This window comes from Colias eurytheme, chromosome 12 (assembly GCF_061535395.1).
Source record: "Colias eurytheme isolate Ceu_HAF_F1 chromosome 12, ilColEury1 Martin Lab GWU primary, whole genome shotgun sequence".
Classification (NCBI taxonomy): domain Eukaryota; kingdom Metazoa; phylum Arthropoda; class Insecta; order Lepidoptera; family Pieridae; genus Colias; species Colias eurytheme.
Window position 1 is genome coordinate 3,940,474 of NC_142991.1, and position 13,849 is coordinate 3,954,322.

The 13,849-nt window shown below is 33.2% G+C and overlaps 1 protein-coding gene across 2 annotated transcripts in view; it reads right to left on the reverse strand.

The window, feature by feature from the left end:
- Positions 1-2,636: 2,636 nt before the first annotated feature.
- Positions 2,637-13,849, reverse strand: part of MYPT-75D (Myosin phosphatase targeting subunit 75D) — a 49,302-nt gene continuing 38,089 nt past the window's right edge. Inside the window, exons 9-10 of one of the 2 annotated variants that reach the window (XM_090107738.1) lie at positions 3,840-4,293; positions 2,637-2,864 (exon numbers count right to left, since the gene is read on the reverse strand). In XM_090107738.1, the coding sequence (XP_089963864.1) occupies positions 2,638-2,864; positions 3,840-4,293 (681 nt within the window). In that variant the 3' untranslated portion in view covers position 2,637. Of the gene's footprint in view, positions 2,865-3,800; positions 4,294-13,849 lie in introns of both variants that reach the window. The other variant, XM_090107737.1, reaches the window with a different exon arrangement.

The following is a 13,849-nucleotide window of genomic DNA, read 5'->3' on the forward strand; positions in this document are numbered from 1 at the left end:
TTTTATAATGTGTGTCTGTTAATACTTACGAAAATAAACATTATTTTATTTTATTTTATAAAAAATTATAAGCAGTTTTGATCTACATTATCATTATATTGATATTTTCACATGGCATACTGGTAATGAATATATACAAATATAGGTTATAGGTATGTGTAAATAATAATATGTATTACCTGTATAAAAGTAATTTGTATAATTGTATATTATACATGTAAGTATGTACCTACATAATATTAAGTGGATATCTCATTATTAAGTACAGTATTGTCCACTTATGTAATGTGAATAATGATATTGAGGACAAAATAAAAAATAAGCAGTATCAAGATCGTTCAGTCCATTTTCCCTAGGGATGCACACTCAAAATTTTGATTTCCCTAATTGCCATCAGATTCTGGTTTACCTATACATAAATATTATAAAACAATGGAATGATTTGAAAATTTTCACTAAGGATGCCGAGGTGAAATTTTAATATTAATATTTTATTTTTATTGTATTAATTTTTATTCAATAAACAATAACACACATCTCTATGTAACATCAAACCACCTCATATACTAAGCTATGTTGAACACCAAGGTAATAATTACAATATTTACATATATTTTCACGAATTGGAAGGGTTACCATCAAAACAGTACACGTAAAGAATATAATGACAATAATTGGCACACACAAGAGTATAATCGCCGAAGTTTTAATGAATATAACATCTACATTGCGCGAGGTTTAAGAATGTACATATAAAAATTTAAGCTAAACGATGACATTAGAATTATATTTGTAAAACAATAAATAGTCTACCGTGTAATGGGGTTTTTGTTTGGAAACAAAATAGTACAATGCAATGGCCCCCTCGTTTGCATCAACCGTAGCTGCGTTTTATTAGAGCTACTCTTCATTTACTTTTATAAAACCGTTTCAAATATAAACAGTTGTTTGGAGAAATTATTATATCCCTCGTTCCGAATATAAAAAAATCATAATATTATTACGTCATTTCCATTACGCATTTATTATTAAATTCAATAATATATACACAACAATTCCAGTCTTAAGTTTCGAAACTCTAAGAACTATAATGTATAAGGAAGCATTGTATATGTAACACGAATATAAATTAATAGAATTATATACAACAATATAAGGATCTTGTTTGAAAATTTCCTTAGGAAGAAATATTCAACAGATAATATAAATCAGGTCACGTGATAAGGAAATTGGAAAAAAGTTTCGATACCATGAACCCATCTGAACAATGCACGCGTAAGTCGTAATATCTTATATACATAGTTTCAATCCCTTTATCGATATATCACACTAGTTATTTCCAGGCACTTCTCACATCCAAAACTTTTTTCATATAAGAGCCGATTTTTCAATCCTTGGTTAAAATTTATCCGTCCAATAAAGTATTACACGAACATTTTAAAATGTCACCTGTGAACTGTCAAATACGGACAATTAGAATACATTTTTGAAATGGTAGTTTAATACATTATTCGATGAATAAGTTTTAACCAACGATTGAAAAATCTAATCTAAAAGTTAATAAAAACGATACTTCAACAATCAAAATGACGTTTCAACTGATTTCAACATATAAAAACAGTTTGGAATGTTCGTTAAGGAAAAAGGTTCATAAAATTTACAATAATTTCTCGTACAAAATTAACGAATATTATAACATAGAAACCATAATCCTTACGATAACCATCTTACAAAACTATCACATGCTAAGCACATTGCGAAAGATAATGGCAATTTTTCAATCGGCAAATCGATTTTCTATCGATAATAATCGGTTTTTTACAATCGATTTAAAATTATAGCAATACGCGATTCGATAGATATAACTTTGTACCGAGTTTAGTGAATCTTGGACATTCAATTCTACTGAAGAAGGAAATTATCATATTGAAAATCTAATATAGGCCTTGTTCCTGAAAACAGAATCATTTATATACAGAAAAATTAATAGCTATTTAGTATATTTGTACAATGAAAATTTTTACATACAATCATTTCTTTTTAATTACAGAACTACGAGCACAAAGTTATAATTGGTCGAATCGACGGTTGCACTTTTAAAATAAAATATATCTTTGAAGTGTCAATGAATTCAACAAACAACAATTAACACGCATGTTTATAAACACAGATTAATAAAATTAGCTGCCATAAACCACAGACTATAAAAGCGCATTATATCTTACATTTTTAACAGATTATAAAAACCATAGATCAGAGAGTATAAAAGGTTAAAGTCTCTTACACTAACGTCAAAGGAATCATCTATACAAAAAAGCTGCCATAGGCTGTGGTCACAGAGTAAAAACGTGGTAAACAACATTTACAGATAATAAAAGCATAGACCACAGAGCATAGAACGGTCAGTACCATCAGTTTGAAATCTGTTTTTTTTTGACGTGACAACGTCTTATAATTCGATAGAGCCGGCTGCACGCACGAAAAAACATGACTCATGCGGCGTTACCTCGCTCTGAGGCGTTCCATGTGGCTTGAAGTGCGAGCGAGAGCGCGGAACGAGCGACAAAGAAGCACAATCGGACGTTGTCACGTTCAACTATCGTCAGTAAACCGACTTTACAGACAACCAATTTATTATTACATTATTATACAGCACCGATGAGACTTAGTATCTCCAACGACATCGCTCGTATGCCCTGAAAACCTTGGCACTGCGCCCGTACTAGGTGTTAGTACTGAGTTATGTTCCTGTTTCGATTCTGGTATCGAACTTAGACTGTGGTTATTGGAATTCATACAAGACTCTATTGGACTGCCGTTTGTTCTTATTTGGGCGCGTTGTTTCTTCAAATCCGCTAGCGTTCCTGTAATTTTATGATGTTTATTATAATTGGTGTTTTTATTGTTGTTTAAATGAAAAATGGTGCGTTGTGATGTATAAAATGTAATTGTAATATTGATTGTTAACAATAAGTTACGTACGTGAATGATTAAAATTGAATATTTAAATAAAATGTTAATTATCTAGAATGACTATACAAATAAAGAACAATTAAAGGCCACGTGTACAGCAAATAAAAAGAAGAAGAAAATAGTCTGCAAATATGTAAATTAGAACAACACTATTTACAATGATGTATGCACAAGTGTAACGGAATGTGTTTCAACGCATACACTTTCACGTGCATTTAATGGGCATAAATAGTGATTTTCATAAAAACGCCAACGTTCGAAAGTAAAATAAGCAATAAAAATTACGCAATTATTACTTGAGACGCGATGGAAATCCATCGTGGCGTGAAAACATGCAGAAGATGAGATTTTTGATTGAGATTTTTTTGGAAAGGAAAGAAACGACACTACAGCCATCTATCGGACACTACATTGCACTATCTCTATACACTTAACTACACCAAACTAAACGATATCACAGTAAGGAACACTAGACATCTACACTCTACAGTTATTCAGAGACCTCTTGCCTCCAATATGCATCCTCAAGATTATCGCCCTCACTATTCCGCTGTCAATCCCTTCTATATATAAAACTGTGCAAAATTTGTTAGATCAATTATGTATTATATGTTACGGCTATTTCATATTCGATGGGTGTGGCTAGGTCTTACATCAAATTTCATGTTTTTATAAACAATATAACATAAGCAAATGTATGGATTTTTCAGTGCATTAGTCTTTTTATTATGTTGTTTTAGACCGAGCCACACCCGCGTTTAGCCGTAACGTATACATGTGCAAATTAACATATAGTGCAAAATGTTCGTAAGGATGCATATAATTACCTGCGTTAATCATGACGGTGACATGAACATTGATTTTACCATTATTGTCTGTTGTGTACGTCGCCGTACTGCCGTCGGCGATCGCAATCTGGTTTGGTATTACCACCTCTTTCCTACCATCGAGTTGGTCTTCGTTCTTGAACGCCTCGTTGTCTTGGCCTTCGGGTGCTTTCCTTACACCGTTGGGCAGAGTTCGTTCGTAATGTTTACCATCGTTCTCTTGTATGGTCTGTATGGGCGCCGGCGAGTAGTGCGAGGCCGCGTTCACACCGAACAGGGGGTTCGTAATCTTCGGCTGGCCGTACGGGGTTTCGTTCGCGTCGATGTCGTTCGTGCGGTGTGTACGCGGGTACGGCTGTTTGGGCACGGCGTAGTCGACGTTCTCAGAGTCGTAGCTCTGGTTGGAGGTCGTTGAACTGATGGACAGTCTCGTGTTGGATATGTCAGCTGATAGACTTGTGTTCGGGTCGTTGTCGACGCCGTTCGCCAAACCCTGGAAATGAACAAAAGCAAGTTCATCCATCGCTTCAGTAAACATTGCATTGATAACTATTATTAGTATAGAGGTCAGAACCACTGTAAGGAAACGGCAAGACTTCGATTAAAATGTTAATGTTGTTTGTTTTATTAATACGGTTTTAATTTCTGTGAAATTAATCAATATCATATTATTTATTTTGACAAAACTAGCACACACACTAAGCGCAGTAAGTCACGACTAACAAATAAAGTAAGATTAATTAAAGCGTCTCGATATATCAAAAATTACTTCAAAAAGTGTTATAAAAAACCGCACTATTAGACTACAAGCCCGCATATGAAAAAAATATGGGTCAAATGAACCACCAGGGGTCATATCTAGAACGAAAGAAGAGCAAAAAATAATAAGATTCATCACTATGCCGTCACTTGTAAGCTGTCCAACTGAGTGCAGATGAGAATTGAAAAGTACAGGTAGACTCGGTAAATTTTGGTCATATATTTTTGTACGGCATTCTTAACCATCGATAGATCCATTAAAAATAATAAGAAACCGCTCAGTGCCGTACAAAAATGTTGGTCCACCAAGTCGGAATATTTATTTAATTTCCGAGAGTTACCGGGGGTAAATTTGGTCATTTGACCATGTACGGCATCTGTGTCATACTATTGCTATACTGCTTTTAATCCATTATTCCGCAACGCCGTACAAAAATCATGGGGACAAGGGGAAAAAATCGAGAGTTGTAATCCCCTCTCTTTCCCCACTCCAGGGGGTCATTTGACACAACACGAAATAAATTTATTTTTAAAGTATTTTATGCATAGATAATATTTTTTCATGTGCCGTACATTTTCGTTGGTTCAAAGGGGAAAAATCTGAAAAAGAAAAAATCCATATAACGATATGTTTGCTTTATATTTTGATAATAAAATATAAATATACATTAATATTAAGAAGCTCGAGGTGGTTAATTATCACCTTGGAAAGTCGGAGTCAAGTGGAATGGACTCCGTTAAATTGATGAACTAATAAAAAAGCTATGAACGAAAAGATGTGAATTATATGCAATCAGCCCATGAATACAGGTAAAGTCACAAGCAAATGCTAGTAATATATACATATTCAAAATGTACAAGTAAAGCGCTTTCAAATGATACCAAACACGGCATATTTATCTTAACTTTATTTTTTTACTCTGTATGTTTTGTCCGCTAGAGGGCGCCACATTAGATTTTGTGAAACCCCATATAGCCTTTAGCTAGCTGGTCGCTGGTTATCCAGTGAACAATTCAGACGCTTCTAATGATATGTTATTTGTCGAATTCTGATAAGTAGTTTAGAAGTTACGAGGGAATAGATGAACATACATGACCTGTCAAAACCATAACCCTCCTTTTGCTTTGCCGTAGTTGGGTAAAAATATGTTAATGCCGTACTGTATCAAATGGCCATAAAGCACCTTTAAAATTGTAGCTTTCGTCGCTTTCATCAGCCTAAAAGATGTGGTCTGCACAAAAATGTACGGCATCGTTTTTTCCTAATTTATCTATGTTTATACTACTTATTTAAAACAACGAATAAAGTGTAGAAAACTATTATATTTCATTAATCTACGATGTTTAAACTTTAACAAAATTTCTGGTTTTGCATTTCTCTATAACTTTTTTTAGAACGGTTTCTTTTGAACGGCAATACTATACAACAATTGAATTTTACAATATCATGTTAAAAAAAAAGTTCCCGTACAGGGTCAAATGACCTTACAGCTCTTTATATCAAGAATTCGATGAAATTAAGATGATTATTGGTATACATTTAAAAGAACAATTATTTTTTGACGGCATTGCTTTTAATAGTACTTTTGAGTGCTAGATAATGTTTTGGAACCGAAGCCGTACTTAGTCAAATGACCCCCTGGAGTGGGGAAAGAGAGGGGATTGCAACCCTCGATTTTTTCCCCTTGTCCCCATGATTTTTGTACGGCGTTGCGGAATAATGGATTAAAAGCAGTATAGCAATAGTATGACACAGATGCCGTACATGGTCAAATGACCAAATTTACCCCCGGTAACTCTCGGAAATTAAATAAAAATTCCGACTTGGTGGACCAACATTTTTGTACGGCACTGAGCGGTTTCTTATTATTTTTAATGGATCTATCGATGGTTAAGAATGCCGTACAAAAATATATGACCAAAATTTACCGAGTCTACCTGTACTTTTCAATTCTCATCTGCACTCAGTTGGAGAGCTTACAAGTGACGGCATAGTGATGAATCTTATTATTTTTTGCTCTTCTTTCGTACTAGATATGTCCCGTGGTGGTTCATTTGACCCATATTTTTTTCATATGCGGGCTTGTAGTCTATATTATAATAGAGAAAAGACAAATTGCTCCATAAACTTTATCTTACAAAATTTACAACTAAAGACTAAGACGAATTATAAATCGCGATACAAACTAATCTTCTACATAAATAACTGCATCATATTTTGTTTGCGATGAACCAAAGCCAATGTTTGGAATATAGCGCAAACAAACTAGATCATATATTATGTTACAGCGAGATGAGCCTTTGTAGTTCGTATATAGTTTCAAGGTTTGATCATTATTTAGTATATATTCCTTAATATTTATTCTTAGATTTGGATGATATTAAATACGTAAAGACGAGAAATGTTTTTCATATACGAAGTTTTCAGAACACTTCAGTTCGAAGATTTATAATAATTTATTCTTACTCACTTATTTTCATCACAAAAGTACGTTATGTTAATCGATCAAGCAATAAATAATCGTTCCTTATTTGATTCTAGTTAATATTTATAGAATGCTTATATTAAACAGATTTTCAACACTTGTACATACAAGGAAATCTTGTAAGTACATAAAATACACATCACTATGTGTATGTGTGGCATAACTATGAAAAAGATAAAAAGTAAAAAAAAAATCTCTTCATATTATTACTACGTTCTACGTTCCTACACGTGGTACGGGTAATTACTATGAGAATATATTTTCAATATAACGAAACATAATGATGATCCAATTTAAAAGTAAACAGTTAAATAAAAGTTGATATCATAGTGTATATTTATCAATGACACAAACATTCGTTCAATCACAAATAACTTTAGACACAATAATTTTATCCTCCGTTACAAATATAATGGTTAGGGAGCCAGCAGCAGATTTTATGACCAAGTTCCTCTCAAGCGGTAATTTGTAAAATGCATCAAAGTATAGTATTATGAAGCCTCGTGAACGTCAGCTGGAGCTCGGTTGGGGGGATGAGCGGCTGTAGCCTCCCACGCACGTAGGAAAAAAAAATATATTCAGTCATTTCCTCTCAGCTAAAAATTTGTCAAATTGTAGCTAACCCAATATCTCAACGAAAAAAAATAATCAGCTGGTTACAACGTGGTGTATTGTACGTCAGCTGGTGTCTCGAACATGAAAAAAGAACAATTATTTTCCGTGATTTCCTCTCAAACAAAAATTTACCTGATGATAGCTTATATGTAACTGTGGATAAATATATAAGTCAGCTGGCTGTATCTTGGTGGAAAAACCGTCAGCTGATACTTTGAAAGTTATTACATAGGAGTTAGACAGAAGCATCTATTGCCAATTTATATGCATCAGCTGACTAGGTTTTCCTCAACTTATTGCTAGCTGATTTTTTTTATTTATCGCATCAGTATATTAACAATCAGCTCACAAATTTTCATCTGAGAGGAAATGACGTATCTTTAATTATTCGACATTGCGCTTCAATATAAGAGTTAAGTTGAAATAAACATTCAGTATCAATATTTTTGAAACGAATAAGTATGTAATCAAATAATTTTATATATTTAAATAATTAAATAATCAATTAGCAATAAATGAACTAGTTACTCGATAAATAATATTTATTATATAAACTTGATAAAAAATGATAATGAGAACAATATGATTTATTCGTTTTCGCTCTGGCTTGAGTCACTTTCCTCTCTTTCCGATTCATTATCAGAGTCGTTATATACCAACGATGTAAGTTTTGCAGGACGTCAACATAAAGTTAGATTGAAATAATTTCTCGTAAATGTTAATAAATGTTAAATGAAGAGTTTGTTTGCCATATGTACGGATTTAATCGTCTAAAAAAGATCAATGATTAACGTAGTTATTTTTATTTAATACTTTTTAGTGTATTTTTCAACACGAATCCAACGAGCCCAAACTCGATACCTAAAGTTGAGTCAATATATTACCGAGTTCCTATGGCCACCTTCCGATTCCATCATCAAATCAGCTCTATATCATGATAATGTTTCATCGCTATCCAATTTACATACGTATACAAAATTTCTGCTCAATCGGTTACCAGGAAGTGAATCAACTTTACTTGCTTCATTTCAATTAAGTCATCGAGATTAGACAAAAATGCTCATAAAATAAAAACTACTGGGCCTATCCGAATAAATCCGAATCCGAATTTTTATGGGACCAATTCGACACCATTCCGCATCAAACAAAAAAAAAAGAATCACGTCAATCGTTTCAGAAACCTCGGAGTAATCGGTGAACATACATAAAAAAAAACATACCGGCCGAAATGATAACCTCCTCCTTTTTTTTGAAGTCGGTTAAAAAATCAGCTAGCAATAAGTTGAGGAAAACCTAGTCAGCTGATGCATATAAATTGGCAATAGATGCTTCTGTCTAACTCCTATGTAATAACTTTCAAAGTATCAGCTGACGGTTTTTCCACCAAGATACAGCCAGCTGACTTATATATTTATCCACAGTTACATATAAGCTATCATCAGGTAAATTTTTGTTTGAGAGGAAATCACGGAAAATAATTGTTCTTTTTTCATGTTCGAGACACCAGCTGACGTATAATACACCACGTTGTAACCAGCTGATTATTTTTTTTCGTTGAGATATTGGGTTAGCTACAATTTGACAAATTTTTAGCTGAGAGGAAATGAATGAATGTATTTTTTTTTCCTACGTGCGTGGGAGGCTACAACCGCTCACCCCCCCAGCCGAGCGCCAGCTGACGTTCACGAGGCTTTATAATACTATACTCTGATGCTTCTGACGAATTATCTCTTGAGAGGAAATAATGAACCCAATTTGCACCTGGCTCCCTAACTATAATTAACGTATGTGTTTAATTACTCGTTAAGGAATTATAATTAATAAAACGCTGAAAACTATGATATCGGATGGTTGGAAAATTATTTCCTTTCTAAAAGAATTTATACTTTTTATTTTATAATCACGAACTAATATTAAATTGCTCTCGTAAATTTCGCTCTAGGAATTTTAGCAAATTTTTAGATAATAACATTGAAACATACATTTATTCATTAATATTAAATTATGTATACTATTAAATATATCGATTTAAAAAAAATATGTGTTCGTTTGTTTACATCAAAACATACCCTATATCTAAGACCAAGTACTTCTGGCTCCCTGCGGCCGCGGTGCAAATTATCGTTCGTCAAAAACATAATATCCAACGACATTTTCGTTTGAAAAATACGCACGCACACTAAAACACTTTAGCACAAACACATTCAAACTTGGCACTTGAGTATATCATAATGCATTATATTTATAAAAAAAAATTGCGCGGCGCGATAAACGATTTATCAAAAGAATAATTTTGCGCGGCGCGTATAGTTCAGTTCTGAAACCGTCTGCCGCGTACGGGCGGCGTGCGTGATAAGCGTTGGAGGGAAATCGCAAGAAAACGTCGATTGAAGTTCGATGCGTTCAACGGAACGGGATTCCGCTCGCGATTACAGCGCCCCGGCGATTTTCATAACTCCTTACGAAATTAACATTTAATAATATTAGAGAGATATTTAAATATATCATATAGAGTCCCTATTTATGGGTAATTATGGAGAGAATTTTGAAACTAACGTGTTAAGAGTGCAATAAAAGCGCGCTATTTCGTGATTTAATTCGAGCCTTGTAGATTTAATCCGCAGATTTGGTTTAGATAGAACAAAACCTATAATTTTATAATAATTTTCCAATTTTCAAGTGATTATCAAATTATCATCGTTTAGATTGATTTTTCACTTTAATTTCGTGTAAAATCTAAATAAAGACGAAGAAGCGAATTTTTAAAGAAATTACTAAGACCGTGGAACTAACGAAAACAACGAGTTAGTACCAAATAAGGTACCAAATTCAAAGTGAACAGACAAACATGTAAGGTGTAAAATTAATTATCTAAGTACGTCTAATTATCCGGACTGACGTTGAAAGTAGAGAAAGTACGGCCAGCGTAAAAACGGTTACAGTGAATATTATTTATTATGATAAAGGAATTTTTGCACATGTTTTAATGCCAACTACTTACGATTTATGGTTTCAACATATAATTAATATTATTAGTGAAGAATGAATGACAGTAATAAACATTAACGGTATAATTGAAAACTTCCTCATACCACCATTAGATGCGTATAACGAAATGTCTTGGAATTACAATCCATTCCGTTTGGTTTAGATGTTCTCTGTACTTTAATAATAAACAAAAGCATCCTGAATTCAAGGCGAAATGTTTCATTTATCCCTCTATCTTATCTCTTGAGTATATTAAAAAAACAACACTTTTTGGCAAATTTCTTTTGCTTCCTTCCTTGTATTGGTAGCTTAATCGATACTCAGTTTTTATCAAATCCAGCATCAAATACAAATTAGATCTTTCCTGTCTCACGCCTGTAGTAACCGTTTAGACCGTTCAATAAAATTTTTAGCAACTATGTCCATAATATACAAAATACAATATACGTATCTAGTTCATCATATACATCTACATCATCTCTATTAAGCATAGGTACGCTCTACTGTAATCCTATACAAGATAATCGTTACGCGCAACAAAAGAAAACAAATGAACCTATAATGTATTCCCATACAGCTACGTCATAACTCAGACCTTTATCGGCTCATAGACAGAATCGCACACATAAGATCTATGGTTTGCAGAGTGATCTGCTAAAATAATAGCAATTAAGCTTACCCGGGCCGCAGTAAATACTTTCTGCCAATTAGTTCTGTACCCGATCTCAATGGCTGCTCGCGCATATGTCCGTTCTACTTGTTATTATCAAGTTATTAAATATCATTATTTTCTTATATCCACATACTCGTACTAATACATTAACAGACATTTCTAATAATTATCGGATTAAGGAAATAGACAAACACATTAGTTCCATGAATACACCGTCTTTAATGATACAGAAAATTAAATTTTTGTTTGGTTCCCGTTTTTACTATTTCCTAGTGTCCGACCGAAACTGGTTTCCAGGCCGAAACCGAAACCGAAACCGAATGTTCGGCCGTGGCTTCAGTTTCGGCCGAAACCGAAACCGAAACCGAAACTCACGTGGTCAAGTATGAAATTTCTAAAAATACTGAACTTTGGTGCATTTTACCTATTATTTTGCCTTAATTAGGGCATGAAATGAAAACATAGTACCTATATTAAATTTGTTGTAATCATTTATTTAATCGTATGGATTAAATAAATGATTACAACAAATTTATAAATGCGAAAGTAACTCTGTCTGTCTGTCTGTTACTCAATCACGCCTTAACTACTGAACCAATTTGCATGAATTTTGGTATAGAGATATTTTTATACCTGAGAAAGGACATAGGCTACTTTTTACCCCGGGACATAGGATAGGTTTTATCCCGGAAATCCCCCGGGAACGGGAACTATGCGGGTTTTTCTTTGACTGCGCGGGCGAAGCCGCGGGTGGAAATCTAGTATAAAATAAAAAAATAATATTTTTCAAATATTAATAATATAACAATTTTAATTTTTATTATTTTTTCAAATCAAATTCTCAGTAAAATCAGTCATCTAAATCAAATCAGTAATTGTTACTGTTACTTTAAATACTTAAGTTTTGGTATTTTGAGATCTTTCTCTTTATTAAAGAGTCTTTAATACTTTGGATTGGTATTTGTACTTAGAAGACTTTAGAAGAATAATCAGTCTCTTTTAGGTACCTCTTATATAAAAATAATAATTATTAATTACTATTACACCCAGTTCCAATCTCAACATAGATAATCAAAAATTGTTTCCACCAGCGTGGGTCAACCAACGTTTTGACAGCGTCCGTCAAAGCGTTGCCGAGGAAAACGAAGTTAGGCGAGCGTGAACGTGTGTGAACTAAGTTCACTGAACTTGCGAAATAAGTTTCGGTTTCGGCAAAAGTTTCGGCCGATTTTGGCCGAAACCGAAACTGCGGCCGAAACTTGATTTTTGGCCGAAACTCGGCCGAAACCGAAACCGAAACCGAAAGTTCGGTCGGACACTACTATTTCCACATACCCAAAACGGATGTTACGATGCATTTAGACCAAACGAACATAGAGCTAAAGTTAGAGCAAGAGCATTCTTTCGTGATCTTTTAGTGTAAACGAAAACTCGTATTCAGATTTTAGTGTTGTTCAGTATTAGAACATTGCATAGAATCTTTTCGAACGCACTTAGAAAAACGAAAGAAGCTCTACGTCTGTTAACACTAAAAGAATTTGAAATGGTGGGGTTAGAATGAGCATTCGCTCGTTTAAGCTAAATGTAAATTATTTTAATTAAAAGCACCCCACTTCAGAAAAGTAATGGTTCTTTTAATCAAAGTCAAAATGCTAAATTAAAAGAAACATTGACAACGACCAATTCTAGTGTGAACCTAAAAACGAAGTACCGGTTAAATTAATAACTCTTTTTACTGCGTTCGTATACCGTTCATTTCGTCTTTATATTTACAGCACGACAAAATTTAAAAATGTTTATTAAAACTTTTAATTTAACGCTAAATCAGTAAACTTTTTATCAAAACGATCTATTCGAAGTTGCCATAATTCACCAATCTATTACATCCTAAAAACAAGAAAAAAAATTAGTAATATAACACAAAAAATCTATTACACTCAAGTAACCGCAGTTCACTAATTTGGTATAACGAAAATAGAAAAACAATGATCGAATATATTTTCCGTATTATATTATGTTCTTATCTACTTTGATTGGGAACTTTTTGTTTATATTTCTATTTTGTTATAAATGTATATTTTTCTTTCTTTCTTACAAATATTTTTATTAGAGCTGCTAACATATTGATGGTAAATAAAAAAAAAAGGAAACTGTCACGGTCCTATTATCATAAACATAACCGTGGTACCGCTATTCTACGATATTTGTAGACCATTTAAATTATGATAATTTCCTTAGAAAAAAGACTAGCTGAGACTGAACTCATTCTCGGTCAATCGGAAAGTCTAAATAAACAGGAAATGACAATTAAATACATGCTCCAAAACAACCTGCATCGATTGAGTAACATTTCCTAGAGCATAATGCTGCACTATTATTTTTCTAAAAATAATAATTACTCCAACGAACAGATTAATACAAAAAGCATATAACAATTACACAACACAGATACTATCTTGAGGATGGCCTAAAAATCCATTCAGATATACTATTGAAATGAACGTTGATTAACATAGCATTACATATTA